This window comes from Rhinolophus sinicus, linkage group LG12, assembly GCF_036562045.2.
Source record: "Rhinolophus sinicus isolate RSC01 linkage group LG12, ASM3656204v1, whole genome shotgun sequence".
Lineage (NCBI taxonomy): Eukaryota > Metazoa > Chordata > Mammalia > Chiroptera > Rhinolophidae > Rhinolophus > Rhinolophus sinicus.
The window spans coordinates 56,059,730-56,075,178 of record NC_133761.1 but is presented as its reverse complement, the minus strand read 5'-3'; the positions used below and the strand labels follow the sequence as shown (position 1 = coordinate 56,075,178).

At 47.9% G+C, this 15,449-nt stretch overlaps 1 protein-coding gene across 7 annotated transcripts in view; it reads right to left on the bottom strand.

Annotated features, from left to right (window-relative positions):
• Positions 1 to 15,449, bottom strand: part of SUSD4 (sushi domain containing 4) — a 98,410-nt gene extending 82,961 nt beyond the window's left edge. For 3 of the 7 annotated variants that reach the window (XR_012490903.1, XR_012490902.1, XM_074316957.1), the window contains exons 1-2: positions 15,173 to 15,419; positions 14,401 to 14,574 (exon numbers count right to left, since the gene is read on the bottom strand). Coding sequence is in view for 5 of the 7 variants with exons in the window: in XM_074316957.1 (XP_074173058.1) it covers positions 14,401 to 14,539 (139 nt within the window). In the remaining 2 variants the exon portion in view is untranslated. Of the gene's footprint in view, positions 1 to 14,400; positions 14,575 to 15,172 lie in introns of all 7 variants that reach the window. The other 4 variants (XM_074316960.1, XM_074316959.1, XM_019756373.2 and 1 more) reach the window with 3 other exon arrangements.

Here is a 15,449-nt window from a genome sequence, read left to right as displayed (position 1 = left end):
GGGTTCCTCGTTTCGTCTGCTCCTGAGTCTCAGTGGGAGTGAGCCTGGCTCAGGAAAGACAAACGGCTCCACACAGTGTGCATGAAACAGTAGACTCGCAGCCACCAGTGTACCACACGAAAGGGCCTGAGAGTTTGGACCTCTGTTCTCTGGAGATAACAACATCACCCACTGTGCTGCCCAGACATGGAAACACTGCTGTCAACAAGGTTCTGGGCAACATCAGAAAGAAACCGGTCACGCTGGCCTTGGGCCAGCCCACGTGTCTGGGCAGCTGACGGCCAGCGCCCCTCGGCCAAGCCTCAGGGGACGAGAGGGCCCCAGCAGAGCGGAAGGAGAGTCGGGTACATGGAACATTTAAATCCTACCCCCAAAAATCGCAAGGCTTATCTGAGTGTCCCTTCTAACTATAAATATACTTGAGGGAAATGAAAAGAAGTACTTAGTAGCTATCATAAGTACATGAAGTACATGACCCAAGACATAGAGGGGAAAAGAACCTATTCGAGAATGATGAAAAGAATTTGTGGAGAGAAAGACTCATCGGAGGGAAGGAATAATAGAAGCGATAAGGGCTGGCATTCACTGGGCTTGCGTTCTGGGCCAGGCCTTGGTGTAAGTGCTTTTCCATGTATTATCTCATTTAAGCCAAATAACTCCCAGAAGTTGGGTCCCATTCTTATGATCCCCAGTTGTCTGAAGAACGGCCAGTGAGGTTATGGAAAAGACCCACCAGGGGTTCCAGTCCCAGCTCTGCCACTAACCAGCTGTGAAACGAGCAACGCACCCTCCTCCCTGGGTCTTCACATCCACGCCAGTAAATAAGACAGACTCGAAAGCCTTCCAGCTCTAATTCTATGAACCCAAAGCCCAGACTGCGTGGATCATAGATTTGAACAACAAGGACATTTATTATGTTTCTAATATTCATTATAGCAAAACAAAAAAAAAAAGAAAGAAAAACTTTTTTCATGTGCCACTAACCCATCAGTTTATAACACTGGAAACAGTAGCATAAGCGCTCTTATAAAGTCTATATTGCCTCAATATGTCATAACAACATGGTGAATTACAGGGATAAATGAGACAAAAGCATCCCTTTCTCCTGTTTATTGGAATATTTCTCATGCTGCCCACATTTTCAGTGGAAAAAAATAAAGATGGATATCTTCCACACATAATTTTCGGCAATAGCACAGGCTTTGGGGTGCTGCCCGTCATTCCTCTCTGACTCCCCCACTCTGCCTGGCCCAGGTCCTTGTACATAATAAAAGCTCCATAAATGTTCCTTGAATAAATGAACATCCTACCTCTTCTATATCTATTTATTATTTTACTATTTATAGAGAACCCACTTAAGAGCAGAGTTTTTCTAAATTGCACAGTGTTTGCAACTGCCAGAGAGAATGAAGTGTTAAATTAAAGGGGCAGCTCTCTGATGGCCGTCAGTCCAGATGAATTTGTCAGCTGCCCTGGTAGCTTTTCTTCTTTAGCCTTTCTTTCCCTAGTACACCTTGAAACTCAACCCATAGGTGTTTAAGGCCAAAACTTCAAGAGAAAGGCAATAGAAAGTAGGAAAAATAATTTCCAAAGCCCTTGAAAACAGCTTCCTTCTCTGCAGGATCTCTGTCAGTAGCTTAGCCACAGCCTCACTCTAAGCAATTGGTTCTGAGTCTGTGTTTTGTTTTGTTTTGTTTTTAACCCTTTTTGGTAATGAACCCATTTGAGAACCTGTTGAAAGCTATGGACCCTCTTCAGAGAAATTCAGATACAAGTCTTCATGCATGCGCGAGGGTCGGGGTGGGGGCAGTTCACAGACCTCCAGAAGCTGGTCCATGGATGGCACAAGGCTAAGAACTGTTCAAATGTGGCAGCAGACAGGCTAAGCAAGGGGAGGTAGACCCCAGCTGACTCGGACACTGCCTTCTCTGTCGCGGCCCCTTCTTTAATGAAAAGGGTTACCGGGTCTCCTAACACGGGCTCCTTGGAAAGGCACCACAACCAAAGCTGGACACACAACTCATTCAGATGCTCCATTTGTTGCAACTTAAAACATCAGAAGAAAGAAAAAGGACAAAGGAAACGTTTTGACTAGCAGAGAAGAAATTACCCCATAAAAAGAAAAATTCGAAATGGCTTAAAAATACAATTGGAGATAGCCTCCAATTATGGTAGATATTAACCAGTCACTTCTCCCCAGGCTAAATCCACGTAATAATTCAATATTTACTTGACCTAAACCAGGGGTGGGCCCACGGGGTAGTCAGGGGAGCTACTTGCAATTGATTTTTTTTTTAGTGGCCAGCAGCTATAATCGAATAATGGACATGTCTAACCGCCAGTTGATTAGGTTAGAGCAAACATTACAGCCCTGTAATTTTGGAAACTGCAAACTTGAGCTTCCAGATCATCTTTGGATCCTGCCATCAGTGTCTGCATGTTAGTCTGTAAAGAGCAAACCCTAGGAAATGTTTGGTGAATGATGTAATAAAATGTATGAATAGGTAGGTAAATGGCTTGTAAACGCCCCACCCCCTCTCACAGGAAGTTCATGTGGCCACACCTTTGCTATATTGCTTCTTACTCCCCTTCTTCACCTAACTGCTACTCTTCCTTCAGAGCTCAGCTCTGCTATCACCTCCTCCTAGAAGCCTTCCCTGATCTCCCCTGGCTAGGATAAGAGCTCTGGGTTCTCATAGAATCTTTCCATCAGAATTAGCATTTCGCTGTAGTATCTTCCAACGACTGAATTATGTCCTCCAGGATCCATATGTTGAAGCCCTAACACCCAATGTGACTGTATTTGGGCACAGGGCCTATAAGGAGATAATTAAGGTTAAATGAAGTGACAAAGGTGGGGTCCTAAGCCAAGATGGCTGGTGTCCTTCTAGGAAGAAACACCAGAGTGCTTCCTCCCCTTCCTCTCTCTCCCTCCATGCACACACAGCAAGAAAAGGTCATGTGAGGACACGGTGAGAGGGTGGCCAACTGCAAGCCACAAAAAGAGCCCTCTCTAGAAGCCAACCATGCTGGCACCTTGATCTTAGCCTTCCAGCCTCCAGAACTATGAGCAAATAAATGTTTAAGCTGCCGAGTCTGTGGTATTTTGTTATGGCAGCTCACGTGGATTGATAACACATATCGACATGTAGACGTGAGCTCCTTGAGGGCTGGGGCTCTACTGTAGTCCTGCTTCTAGTCTTAGTACCTGCGGAACACAGTCCTTGCACATAGCACGTACTGAATACATTCCTGTTGAGTAAACGTAAGAGTGGATGAGAGAAGAGAAGAGGCTGAAAGACCTCCTTGCGCTCTCTCCTTAGGAGCTCAAAGCCATGTTGGGACCCCGTCAGGTAAGAAGAAGTGAAAACTCAGACCATCTAGGTGCTGTCACTCACTGAGGGAGGGGCAGGTTCAGGGCAGCGCCAGACGTCAGCCTTACTGTCCTTCCTGCCGATGACCGCAGCTGTTGTTACTGTCTGACCCAGATGTCAGAAGCAAGAGCAAAGAGAGTTTGGAAATAATAAAACGCTCAACTCAACAGGATCTTTTATTCACAGAGTAGCAAGTCTTGGCGGCCAAACCTGGATGCAAAGTCCACTGACCCAGTGACCAAGCAAGGGGTATGAGTCTGGACAAGCTATGTCTGGCGGGGCTTTGAGACATCAACCAGGGACAGCCAGGTGCCCACCCCCGAGGAACTCACATCTACCATGGCCGTCTGATGTCAGGGGTACTTTCTCAGTCCTTTGTACAGTCGCTAGTCAGGAGACACATTTCCTGAGTCTCTAGATCACACGCACCATAGTCAGGTTACAAAAGATGACGTCTTTGTCACCCCAATAATCTTTAATGAAAAGAATAAGAAAAGACGAATCCTCGCCATGGATCCTAGCTTCCAGGAGCTTCTATAAGTAAAAACAGAACAAACAAATAATAACGATGAAGAAAAAGAGGAGACTGATGCTCAACACTTATTCAAGTCTCACTACGTGCCAGGCTCTGTTCCACGTACAAACCCATTTCATCCTCACAACAGTCCTGTGGCATGGGCAGTATTGCCCCCATTTTACAGATGAGGAAACGGAGGCAGAGGCAGATTAAACACTTTGCTCCACATTTAAAGCAACCAGGCAGTAGAGCTGGGATTCGACCCAGGGGTCTATCTCTACACCCTGGTTCTTCGTGACCACCTTAAAGCGTTACGTGGGTGACAGAGACCTCCTTTCTCCTCCTGTTTAGAAGGACATGGATGGACTGAGTGCGGTGTTTTCATAGGTTGCGAGATGAAAGCATATAAGGAGGTGCACACTCAGGTGGAAGCAGAGGGGGCCCAGGGGCGGCTTGCTCAGTCCCCACTCTGTCCAGGCAGGCCCTCTGTGGGGGAGTCAAGGGCGTGGTGTCAACCCCTGGACCAGACCACCTCCATCGTCCTCCCCAGCCCAACAGTCCGTGATTCTAGTGTAAGTTAGAGAAGCCAGGAGCCATCCAAGAGGCCACAGCAGGAGTGGAAGTAAGATGTAAGCTGTCTCTGAAGGGACAGGAAGGCTCTGTGAAGGTAGGAAGGGGATGACAAAGGGGCGTCCAGGCCAGGGAGCAGCTGTGTGAAGGCCAGCTGGAGGAACCAGCATGATGCCTTCAGGCAGAGAAAACAAATGGGTTCAGCAGATCCGGTTTGAATTGTGCTCCCCTCTTGTTTTTCTAGGTCAATGGACCATCCTTTGCCCAGCATCTTTCTCCTGGAACACTTCATGAATATGTGTCCATCTTGCTCTTCAGCTTGAGGAGAGCAACTGCATGTGTCTCTCTTAATCCAGGAAGAGGGCTGACAATACAGAGTCTGAAGGAACCTGAGGGCCCAGGGAGCAATTGGCTGGGTACAACCTCTTGCATTTCCATGGAACTTAGCTTCTGCTACATCACCGAGAACATGACCTAGTTTAGCAACGACATCAACACAGCAGGTACTAGAGAAAATGCCAAGTATCAGAAGACCAAGGCACGTAGGAGGTGAGATGAACACAAACCTTGTAGCAAAGTGAGGTAGAGACCAGTCACCAGCTCTGCTTTAGATGAAAGCCCCTGGTAACCACGCTGCAAGGAGGAAACTGAGAAAGAACAAATTTAACAGCAGCTGCAACAAAGGACTTGGGGGAATCTGCCCTTGAGCGTGGCTGCAATTCACCCAAGGCACAAAGACGATGGCTACAGAGACAGGGCAGGATGATTCCCATTTTCAGATCCTCTATGTGTTTGGGGGAGCCCGCAAAGAACTGGGTCTTCCTTCATCTGAAGATGACAAAGGGCAGAAGCTCTGCACACTCATTACCATGTAAATGAAAACGGCAAAGGCAGACTTTCAGCAAAGCCGCAATCAGGGGGATAAATGCCCAGCTACCTCATGAAACCACGCAGGACCCTCTTCTATTAATTCAAAGCCCATTGGTCAGGTTTCCTTTTAAGGACTCCTTCCCCAAATCAGACCCTGGAACTCCAGGAGCCCCATGTGGCAAAGGGCTGACATTCAGGGACCAAGGAGAGGTCCCTGCAGAGGGGTGCCCGCAGCACGGCTGACAGGCTGCTTTCCTAAAGGACTCCGAGGCTGGAACAGAGAGGATTTCCAGGCATTCCTGCAAAGGACTAGCAATCCCAAGATGTCCAGCCCACAGACATCCAAAAGCAGCACCCCACCTGCAGAGCTATAAAGAGATTCTCAAAAACTAGAGACAGCCGGCAGCTGGGGGGTGAGAGGAGGCATTCAACACCGATCAAGCACTTCCGGAGTCTCTAGATCTCAATGATCCCACCATCCTACCTGAGCCTGAAGATGCTGGCCCACTGAGCGCAGATGCTTCCAGCCCCAGAAACGCCCTGTGCAGTAAGGGGAACGCATGAAACACCTGCCTCCCTCATGGACCTCTGAAGCACCTATAATGAATCCCTCGCCTACCTCACATGTTCAGTTTCTTCCCCCCCCCACCTTCCTGAGGCTTCTGTGAGCCCCCAAAAGGGCTGACAGGGCGTGGGCCAACAGCTATTGAGAGTTGCTTTCAACTGCACAAGGACCTCCAGACACGACTATTCAATGAACACACCAGCAGCAGTGGGGCACAGACTGCCACATCCTATTTTGCAGCCCAAGAGCTCCTCCAGATGCCTGTCATCATGTCCACACAAAATGAGCATTCACGGGGGGGCAGGGCCCGCACGTGGGGAGGTGTTTCCATGCTGCACAGAGGATCCCTGTGGACTCAAGGAAGCAAAAACAGCCCTCGGTGCAGTGGAGAGAGGTGTTCTTCCAGATGGGCAATCATAACTGTTTGTATTTATAAAACGCCTTGTCTCCTGAGCCTGCCTCCTCCATACCTGCACGTCGCACCCCCTGGGAAGTAGAGAGGAACAGCCTTGTGACCCCTGATTTCCAGATGAATAAACCAAAGCATGGAGAGGTTAAGTGACTTGGTACAGAGGTGACAGAGCTGGTCCCAGGGGGTGGGAGTGACCGAGGGATCACTCTCTAACAATCGCACCTTTGAAGATGAACTGACAGCCCCAGAAGATGAATCTTTGAAGGACTGGAGGACAGGGCCACCGAAGGATTTGTGGAGGCAGGATATGCACTGGAAGCACTGAGCACATGAGAAGCCCCAGCGCCCCAGCAGTGCAGACGGGGCCACAGCCAGCGAGGAGGAAGTCCCCCAGCCACCATCACTGCACTCACGCACATGGTCTCCTCTGCAGCCAACGCTGTCAGTGGCCACCTAGTGACTCGGCTCTCCAGTTACCTGTGTCCCCCTGATGGAGGCTGGAAAATGTCTGGACTCTTCTTCAGTGAAGCCTCACACATCTATGCAAATCCTCCACCATCCCACCCACAGCAGGCCTCCCTCTTGGCCCTGCTCTCCTTTCGGTCCAGTTGGTATGGGGATAGGTACCCAGAACGCAAAGTACTTAAACCATCCTAATACCATCCTAGTAATAACATAAGAATGAATCTGGCCTCCCAATCAGAGTGGGCAACCAATCACCGGGATCAAGTTCTGTAGTTGTTGTTTTATTCTTATTATCAATACTCATTATCAGCCCAACTCCTCCTCCTCGTTACTGACGTCTCCTCTTGACACTTAAATGTGGATCTTTCCTGGGTTTCATCCTCAAACCCTCTTCTTGGCTCATTCTATCTCCACTTGCTTCCTGGGAAAGCCCACCCCTCCCATAGCGCCAGTGACCCTCTCCATGTGCACGCTACACAAATCTGCATCTCCCACTCTAATCTTTCTCCTGAGCACCAGTCAGTTTTCATCTGCCTAATGGACAGATGGTGCCCAAATGGATGTCCTGCAGGCAACGCAAGTGTCCTCATCCAAAATGAACTTGTTAGTCTCTCCCCAAATGACACTGCCAGGGCTCCACTAACGGATCGTCCGCCATCCCTACATCCAGCCGGCCGTCTGGCTTCTTCACGTCTTTCAAATGGATTCATTCTTCTCTAGTGAAAGCCCTCATCACATCCCTCCAGGACCAAGGCAAGAGTTTCCTAACTGGCCCCCACTAGGATGTAAGTTCTCCAAGGGCAGGGCTTTGTGTTATCCGCGCTGTACCCTCCACCTACTCACTGGTTGATGCACAACTAATATTTAATGAGCAAGGGTTTCTCTGTCTCTCCATATTGTCATCTTCCATATTGCTAAAAAATTCTTTTCTAAACCAAAGATCCAATCATGTCATTGCCCTGAAGACATACTTTGTAGTCAGTGTGACACTCAAATTCCTAAGTGTTATAGTGAGCGGCCATGGGGGTCCCCTCTGCCCATCCAGCCTCTTTTCTCATTCTCGTTGCCCATCACTAAGGCTGCCCTGATCTAATCCTGGTCTTCAGTACATATTCTTTCTCATTCTGAGCCTCTGCTTATGCTATTCTCTTTCCTGAAAAACAAACAAACAAACAAACAAAAACACTTTCCCTGCCTGGAAAATGACTTTATTACTCAAGACTTAACTCAAATGTCATCTTCTTTGAGAAGCATTACCTGCTCCTCCCCTTTCTCCAGAGTCTCTGAGATAAATCTCCACTATAGGAACTACGATACCACATCATGAGGGAGAGTTTTATGGGACTGCTGGGACCAAGCATCAGTGACCACCTAATGATTTCAATAGCACATATCCATCTTGGCCTGTGCCACTGGGTATTGCTATGTGTTTGTCATGCTATATCCTTTCAGGACAAAGGAAGCTCTTGGTAAACCCCAGCACAATGAGAGTAGCAAGCATTCATTATCAGTTTGTGGGTGATGATGTTGTTACCTCAAATAGCTACCCTTTCCCCTCTAATGCATTTGATTCTCACAACCACCATGGGAGGCAGATGATGTATTATTCCCATTTCACAGATAACAATAATAAAACTGAGGCAGCCATTAGGTTACTATCACTGAGCCAGATGTGGGACAGTAGCAAGGAAAACTGGCCCTGTGTACTTTCTACTGGACCCTGTCTCTCTCCAACTCATTAGCTCAAGAAACGAAAACATACTCGCTAAGTCATTATGACAAGCAAACGAGCACCTCCCATCTATAAAACAACAGTGTAAATAGAGGGCTGATAGAAAAAAAAAAAAAACAGGTGCCCCATTTCCAGAGGGAAAAATCTGCGCAAGCCTTTTAAAGGCCACATAGCTATTCAGAACTGATTGTTCTACACCAGAGGACTGCAAGTTTCTAAAAGGTTATTTCCCCATTTGGTTTAAGGATGATTTAAACATAGAGGTGGCTCCAATCAGCTATTGCGTATATGCTGTCATACTATCGCTTAAATTTGCAGACGTGTCCCCCAAAAGAAACTGTTAAAATGTATCCTTGGGTTAGATTCTAACACTGAGACTCAGAGTCTAACAGAACAATGGGAGCCTCTCACAGATTTAAGCTTCTAAGACTATCAAATTTCTACACAGCAAACAGATCCTGTTGTTTCTCGCCTGCAGAGGATCAGAATCTTCTGAGGTTAGTGTTTAGGGAAGTCCTAAGGGTTCTTCTACAATCTGAGAATCTGAATTTGGAAACCAGCTAGATCAATAACAACATTATACACACAGATTTTATAGAACCCACTGTAAGACTGGATTTCATTTTTCTTAGAAGAACCTCCCTTACTGGTTCACCCAATTTAACCACATACATCTTCGATAAATGTGATCAGACCGAAGAAATAAGGTCTTTTGGGATTCTGTTACACGGAGAAAAAGGAATATATACATAGCACATGAGTGACCCTCGTTGTGTAGCTCTGCTCCCATGCTGGTAATGCCAGGAGATAAAAGTCACCAATTTCTGGCAGAAACATGAGACAACCAGGTCGAACCTTCATTTCCAAAAAAAAAAACACCAAACAAACAAACAAAAAAAACCCCGCTTACTCATCCACTTTCGTGAAAAGCTCAATTTATTGGGATAATGATGAAATGATCATTGATCAAGTTTACTGAGCGCTGCAATTTCTCTCACTTCTAAGAATAAAAATCCATTCCTGGAGACTAGGCATTCACTCTACAGGTTCACACTTGTGTCTGCCCTCCTCCCCCCTCACCCCCTTCTTCCCCCCTGCCCCCTCCTTCCCCCGCCCCCCCGCCCCCTCCTTCCCCCCCCCCCCCCGCCCCCCCTCCTGGGGCCTGAGCATCCTTTCCCTCCAGAGTGGAGTAACAGACGCCCATCTACCGCTGTGCTCCCAAGTTTAGTGTCATTTCCAAATAACAGTAATTGCTTTTATCAAGAATTGTCTTTATCTCTTTGATGTTCCCAGTTTACCTTGTTTACGATTAATAAAGCGAAGACAATCTCCTCAATTAAGAATCTATTTCAAAACGTACTTTTAAGTCCAATTTGTGAGCAACTCAATTATTTCTATTTGTTTTTCTTCTTGCGTGGCTAACGTCTTCTGTCTCGGAGTAGGACAACTATCTTTTTCTTTAAAAAGAGGAAATTCTTCCCTAAAACTTAACGTCTTAGGCTCATACCAACAAACACGCCTCAAACAAAAACTCGCAGATCTCACAAACCATCTTATTCTTACTTCAAAGTTAACCTTTTTGATGGACATAGAGGGTATTCTGCTCAGTGAAATAAGTCAGACAGAGAAAGACAAGTACCGTGTGATTTCACTTACATGTGGAATCTAAAAAACAAAACAAACGAATATACAAAACAGAAAACAAACTCAGAGATACAGAGAACAAATTGGTGGTTGCCAGATGGGAAGGGTTTGGGGAGGTTGGGGGATGGGTGAAAAAGGTGAAAGGTATTAGAGGTGTAAATTGCCAGTTATAAAAATAGTCATGGAGATGTAAAGTACAGCATAGGGAATATAGTCAGTAATATTGTAATAACTATGTATGGTTTCAGGTGCGTACTAGACTTATGGGGGGGAATCTTTGCAAGTTATATACATGTCTAATCACTATGTTGTACACCTGAAACTAATACAATATTGTATGTCAACTGTAACTGAGAAATAAATTTGAAAACATTTTTCAAAAAGTTAAACTTTGTGAGGTGCTGCATCCGCTCCCTCCCTCAGATCTCATCCCAGAGGTGCTACGGCTTCTCTTGAGCCTTTCTTGAATTTTTCTCCAACCTCCTAGGCTACTCCACATGGAAATGGCCTCAACTGCCATGAAACTCGTGCATTTTTGTAACCACCCATGGTAATTCTTTTCTAAATGGGGTGGCAGTATTTGGGGAATCCTTTTTCTTGCTGCCAACCAACACTGAGCATCTTTTATGTGTCCGATGCTGTGCAGGGTGCCTGGACCAAAAAAAAAAAAAAAAAGAATGAAGTCGAGGTTCTGGCCATCAGTGGGCTATGGTCTAGTGGATGAGACAACATGAGGATAGGGGTTATACCTAGTGGCGTGGCTCCCAGGTAAGGGGAGACTTTAGTAACTGGGGAAATAGGAAAGAGGTGGGAGCATCTGAAGTTGGGTCCTGAAGATAAGTTTGCTCATTGGGCAAAAAATAGAGAGTAAGGGAGTGTTCTTTAGGTAAAAAGAACATTATATACGGCAGCGCTTGGCACCGGGTAGGGACAGGCACTCAGTACGTATTGAATGAATGAAGCAAAGGCCCGGAAGGTTACAACACTGTCTGAGCCCCCCTCCTCACGGCTCCCATCTACACTTTCGGAGCGCCTATGTGATTTCCATCCGTCATACCCACCCTGTTAGTTAGGCTGCATCCTCCTCATTTGCTGGATAAGGAAACTGAGGCGTTCAAGGCCCAACGCCCCGACGTTATCAAGGAGCAGAGCCTGGCCTGCATTTCTAGTCATAGAGGGAGGTGTTAATGAGCTCACTTTCAAGGAACAATTTGTAGAGCAAACTCTCAGCTCTCTTCCTCTACGCCTAGGTGGACCACTCCAGGCATCCCTCAAATACCCCCAAATATCCACTGCAAATATGCAAATACCCCCAAATATACCTCTGGTAATGCATACTGGGGTGGAGGAAGAGAGAAGTAGCCACAGCCACGCTCCTTGCAGATTTTGGGAACAGGAGACCTGTCTCCCTATAAACCCGAAGTTAGTCCTCTTGGGGTATTTGGTCTTAGTGGCCCCAAATGAGGACTCCTTTCCCTGATTTACAAAAGATAGTGTGGAAAGACCCACTCAAAAGTCACTTGAGGCCAGTTCAGACTCATGAACTCTCTCCTAGGGCTCAAAGGATTGAATTGGCTCTCTGTCTTTCCGCAGCAAAACATTTCATTTTTGAGAGAATTCTTTTTCCCCTTTTCCTTCATCTGATCATTTTCTCAATTTCTCCCATTCTAGTTCAGGCCTTTCCTGTAACACCTGTATTGGACACACACTTTTTTTTCTCCCAGCTGAGACTATTATATCTTGCTATTGTGGTGTTCCTTTTCCATTGAAAGCAACCAAAATGAAAATCCACATTTCAGAACAGTGTCTATTATATATGCACCTTTTTTTGTGGATAAAATAAAAGAAAGCACCCTCTCAAGGATGATTTTTCAGCTCTGTGTATCGCCTGAAGATTAGATACTAGGTGAGACTTGCTGTCTCATAGGCCATCTGATTCAGGCTGAAGGCAGAAAGTCTAGAGTCAGACTGACTTAGATTAAGAGACGCTTTCATTTAAAGCATTGCTAACCAAAGTGTGGTCCTTGAACCAGTAGCAAGAGCATCACATGTGAGCTGGTTGGAATTGTAGACTCTCAGGCCCCACCCAGAGCAACTAAACCAGAATCTGGTTCAATTTTAACAACATGCCACATGACTCGTACACACAATCACATTTTAAAAGCACAGGTATAGAATTCAGGTAAATTTCCTTTTATTACCATCCTGAAGCATCCATGTGGGTTTCTTTCCTAAGACATCTCTGTATAGTGAACTCCAGAGAACCTTCCCCCTCACCCTTCTCCACCCAAACTGTTTATTCGTGGAGGAATTCTGAAATGACAGATGTTCTTCCAGAAGTTACACTCTCAGCCTGAAGGAGCTCAAGACGAAACAAAGCTGATGCCTAGCCTTTCTGCAGCATGTGAGGACCTCAAAAGGCAGATCTTTGAAACTGAGAGGTGACAGGCAAAGCTTACTCCCAGCTTCTTCAAGCCTCTGGATCTTGTTGCTTGATACCTTGTCCCCTCAGAAGAGAGGCATAAAAGATGTGTTGTACAAGCCGGTGGGTGACTAATGCTAGACCGAGGGGGCGGTGTTGTACACTGAGCTCTGAGATCCTTGAGCAAACGGCAGAATCAAGAGCACAGTCTTCAAATCTGAGCTGTACTCAGACCTCACACCTCCAATAACAACACTCGGAACAGACGTAGACGAACCCTGATTAATCTGTCATCGACATGGGAGAAACGGATCAAGAGGACGGAAAAATCACTGGACCTGGTCTGAGAGAATGAAAGCCAGCATTGGAGGCCCGAGAAGAGAAGGGGGAAGGAAATGACTCAGCCCTGCTCCATTCTCCTGCCCACCAACTCCCCCTCCCCAGAAAGGTGGAACTAAGTCCCGGGCTGGACATTGGCTATGACCAGAGTCCTGGCAGGTCACACAGGTGCCACTTTGGCATCCCATTTGACCTGGTCTTCTATGAAGAGGAAACCTACCTCAGAGACATTTCTATAAAAATAAGAGCACCAAAAAAGTTACCCCTGGTTAAAAAACAAAACAAACCAAAATCCCCCCAAACCGGGTCCCCATCCGAAGCAAGTGTTTTCTCACTAATTCTGAAAAACAGGCACATCACGGAAAGCTCTTTTATACACTGGGCATCTTCAGATCTCTATGTGGAAGACCTGAGTTACTGATTACTCTGTGTTAAAGCCCAACTTTATTCCCCTCCCCTACTTTTGCTTATTATTTTTTCATTCATTTTTTTCCATCGTCACCTTGGAATCCTCTGAAACAGCAATATTTCTAAACACAAGAATGGTTTGTGTATATTAATCAATACCTGTTTTTCCACCAGTTATAATTTATTTCTATATTAACATCATCTCTCAGCTCTGGAAACATGATTCTGCCCTTTCACTCTGCCCACATCAGCAAGCTCTCAGAAAATCTGGAACGGACAGCCGTGATGGACAGTGACAAGAAGGCTCAGAAATTCAGATAGGAACTCCATCTGTCCTCCCTGCCACAACCCAAAATAGCCCTCCCCCGGCAACTGAATATGTTATAGGTTAGCCACCCATGGTGACTGAGGCTACCAGTTTCATTTCAGCTAACTTCCACTTCCTGGAAAAGCACTTGACTTTATTCCCACCTGCAAATCAGGCCTGGAGAAGCCAAGCAATCCTCCAGAAACACATCTGAAGGAAAACCTCTGCCTCCCCTCCCCACCTGCTACATGCCCAGACATGCCGGAACACACCACCTCCCAAGTAAAGAGAAAGTTAACTTTCAAATAAACCTGTCCTGCAGCCAGTCTGGCCACGTTTTCAGACCGTTCATATTCACAAAGGTGGTTCTTGCAACTGAAACCTGACCTGTGTCTGCTGAGAGCATAGACAAGGGTCAGAGGTCCACAAACACACTTAATCCACAAATACACTACCTCCCCACCCCCTTTCTTGGCCAAAGAGAGAATACCGGGCCAGGCTGATTGTCTTTCCTTCAGAGAAGCCAGGCTAGACTGCTAGAGGGAAGCTCCAGAGAGGAGGTGGGTGTGTGAAGCTCAGCAAGCTCCACAGAGCAATTTTCTGGGAATTCCAGGGGTTTTGAAGAAGGGTGGTCTTAGGCTGGGACACAGGGGCTCCTCAGGCTCTCAGGTACCCCAGAAGTCTGGGTATATGGGGGAGTCGCAGGGCTGTCCTTCCAGCCAGGCTCCCCCTCCCTGCCGTCCTGGGCCCTCCTGGTCACAGTGGGGTCACTCACCGCCCGTGAGCTGTGCAGGGCCGAAGCACAGCGCCAGCTGAAACCACAGGATCACGGCCAAGAGTCTCTGGGGGGACTGAGGCTGCTGCTGCTGCTCTAGAAATCCATCTCCATGGCTCGGGTTCATTCCATAATACATCTTTCATCCACAGAGGGCATCCGGCTTGCAAGAGTCTGCAACCAGGAGCGAACACAATACCCCAAGCTGCCGGGGCTCCGGGGGCCACGCTCCAGCTCCTGCTCCTCCGCCCTGGGACTGGGAGCCTCGGCTTCCCCAGCTCCATCCCTGGTCCTCCCCCACGCCCTCCCCCTTTCCCACAGCACGATGCCCCCAGCTTCCCCCCAGCGCCGGTACACTGAGTAAGAGCCACCGCGGGATGCTGCGCGTGCGGGAGGGATGGAGGAGGGGACAGCGGGCAGGGGGTAGCGCAGATTGGCTTCGCGCCGGTCCCTGGGATCCAGCGGCTGTGACCACGACAGGAAAGTCTAAAGCCTTCCAGCGTCTTGGGGCAGAAAAACCACTTTTCCCTGGGCCTAGATACGTAGGTCACTCTTAGGAATCTCACAATGTGGCACCAGTTTCCCTCAGATACTTCTCTGATTTTCCCCAGGATGGGGATGGGTCCTATGTGCCCGGTTCCCAATGAGATTGCTCTGCGCTGTCAAAAAAAATTCCTTCCCTGGGGGTGCACAACCAGGCACCAACTCCCCTTCCTGGGCCTGCGTGTGCCTCCCCGGGATGGAAAGCCCCTTCCGGGGCTCTGGGTCTTACCTGTGGGTCTCATGCATGCAGCTTCCTTCCCTCCTCCGCCTCCTCCCCCCGCCAGTCTCACCCGCATCTGTGCGCGACCTCTGCTGCCGCTGCTGCGCTAGCCAGAGACGGAAGCCTCGGCCGCGGCGCCCGGCCTGGGCTCCCCCCGCCCGCGCTCTCCCTCCCCAGGCTACGGGAGCGGCCGGGTGCGGGGTGGTGGGGAAGGACGGGAGCCGGCCGCGCGCCCCCGAGGAGGCTCCGGCGCGCCCGCTACCTGAGCTCGTGAGCGCGCAGCGGT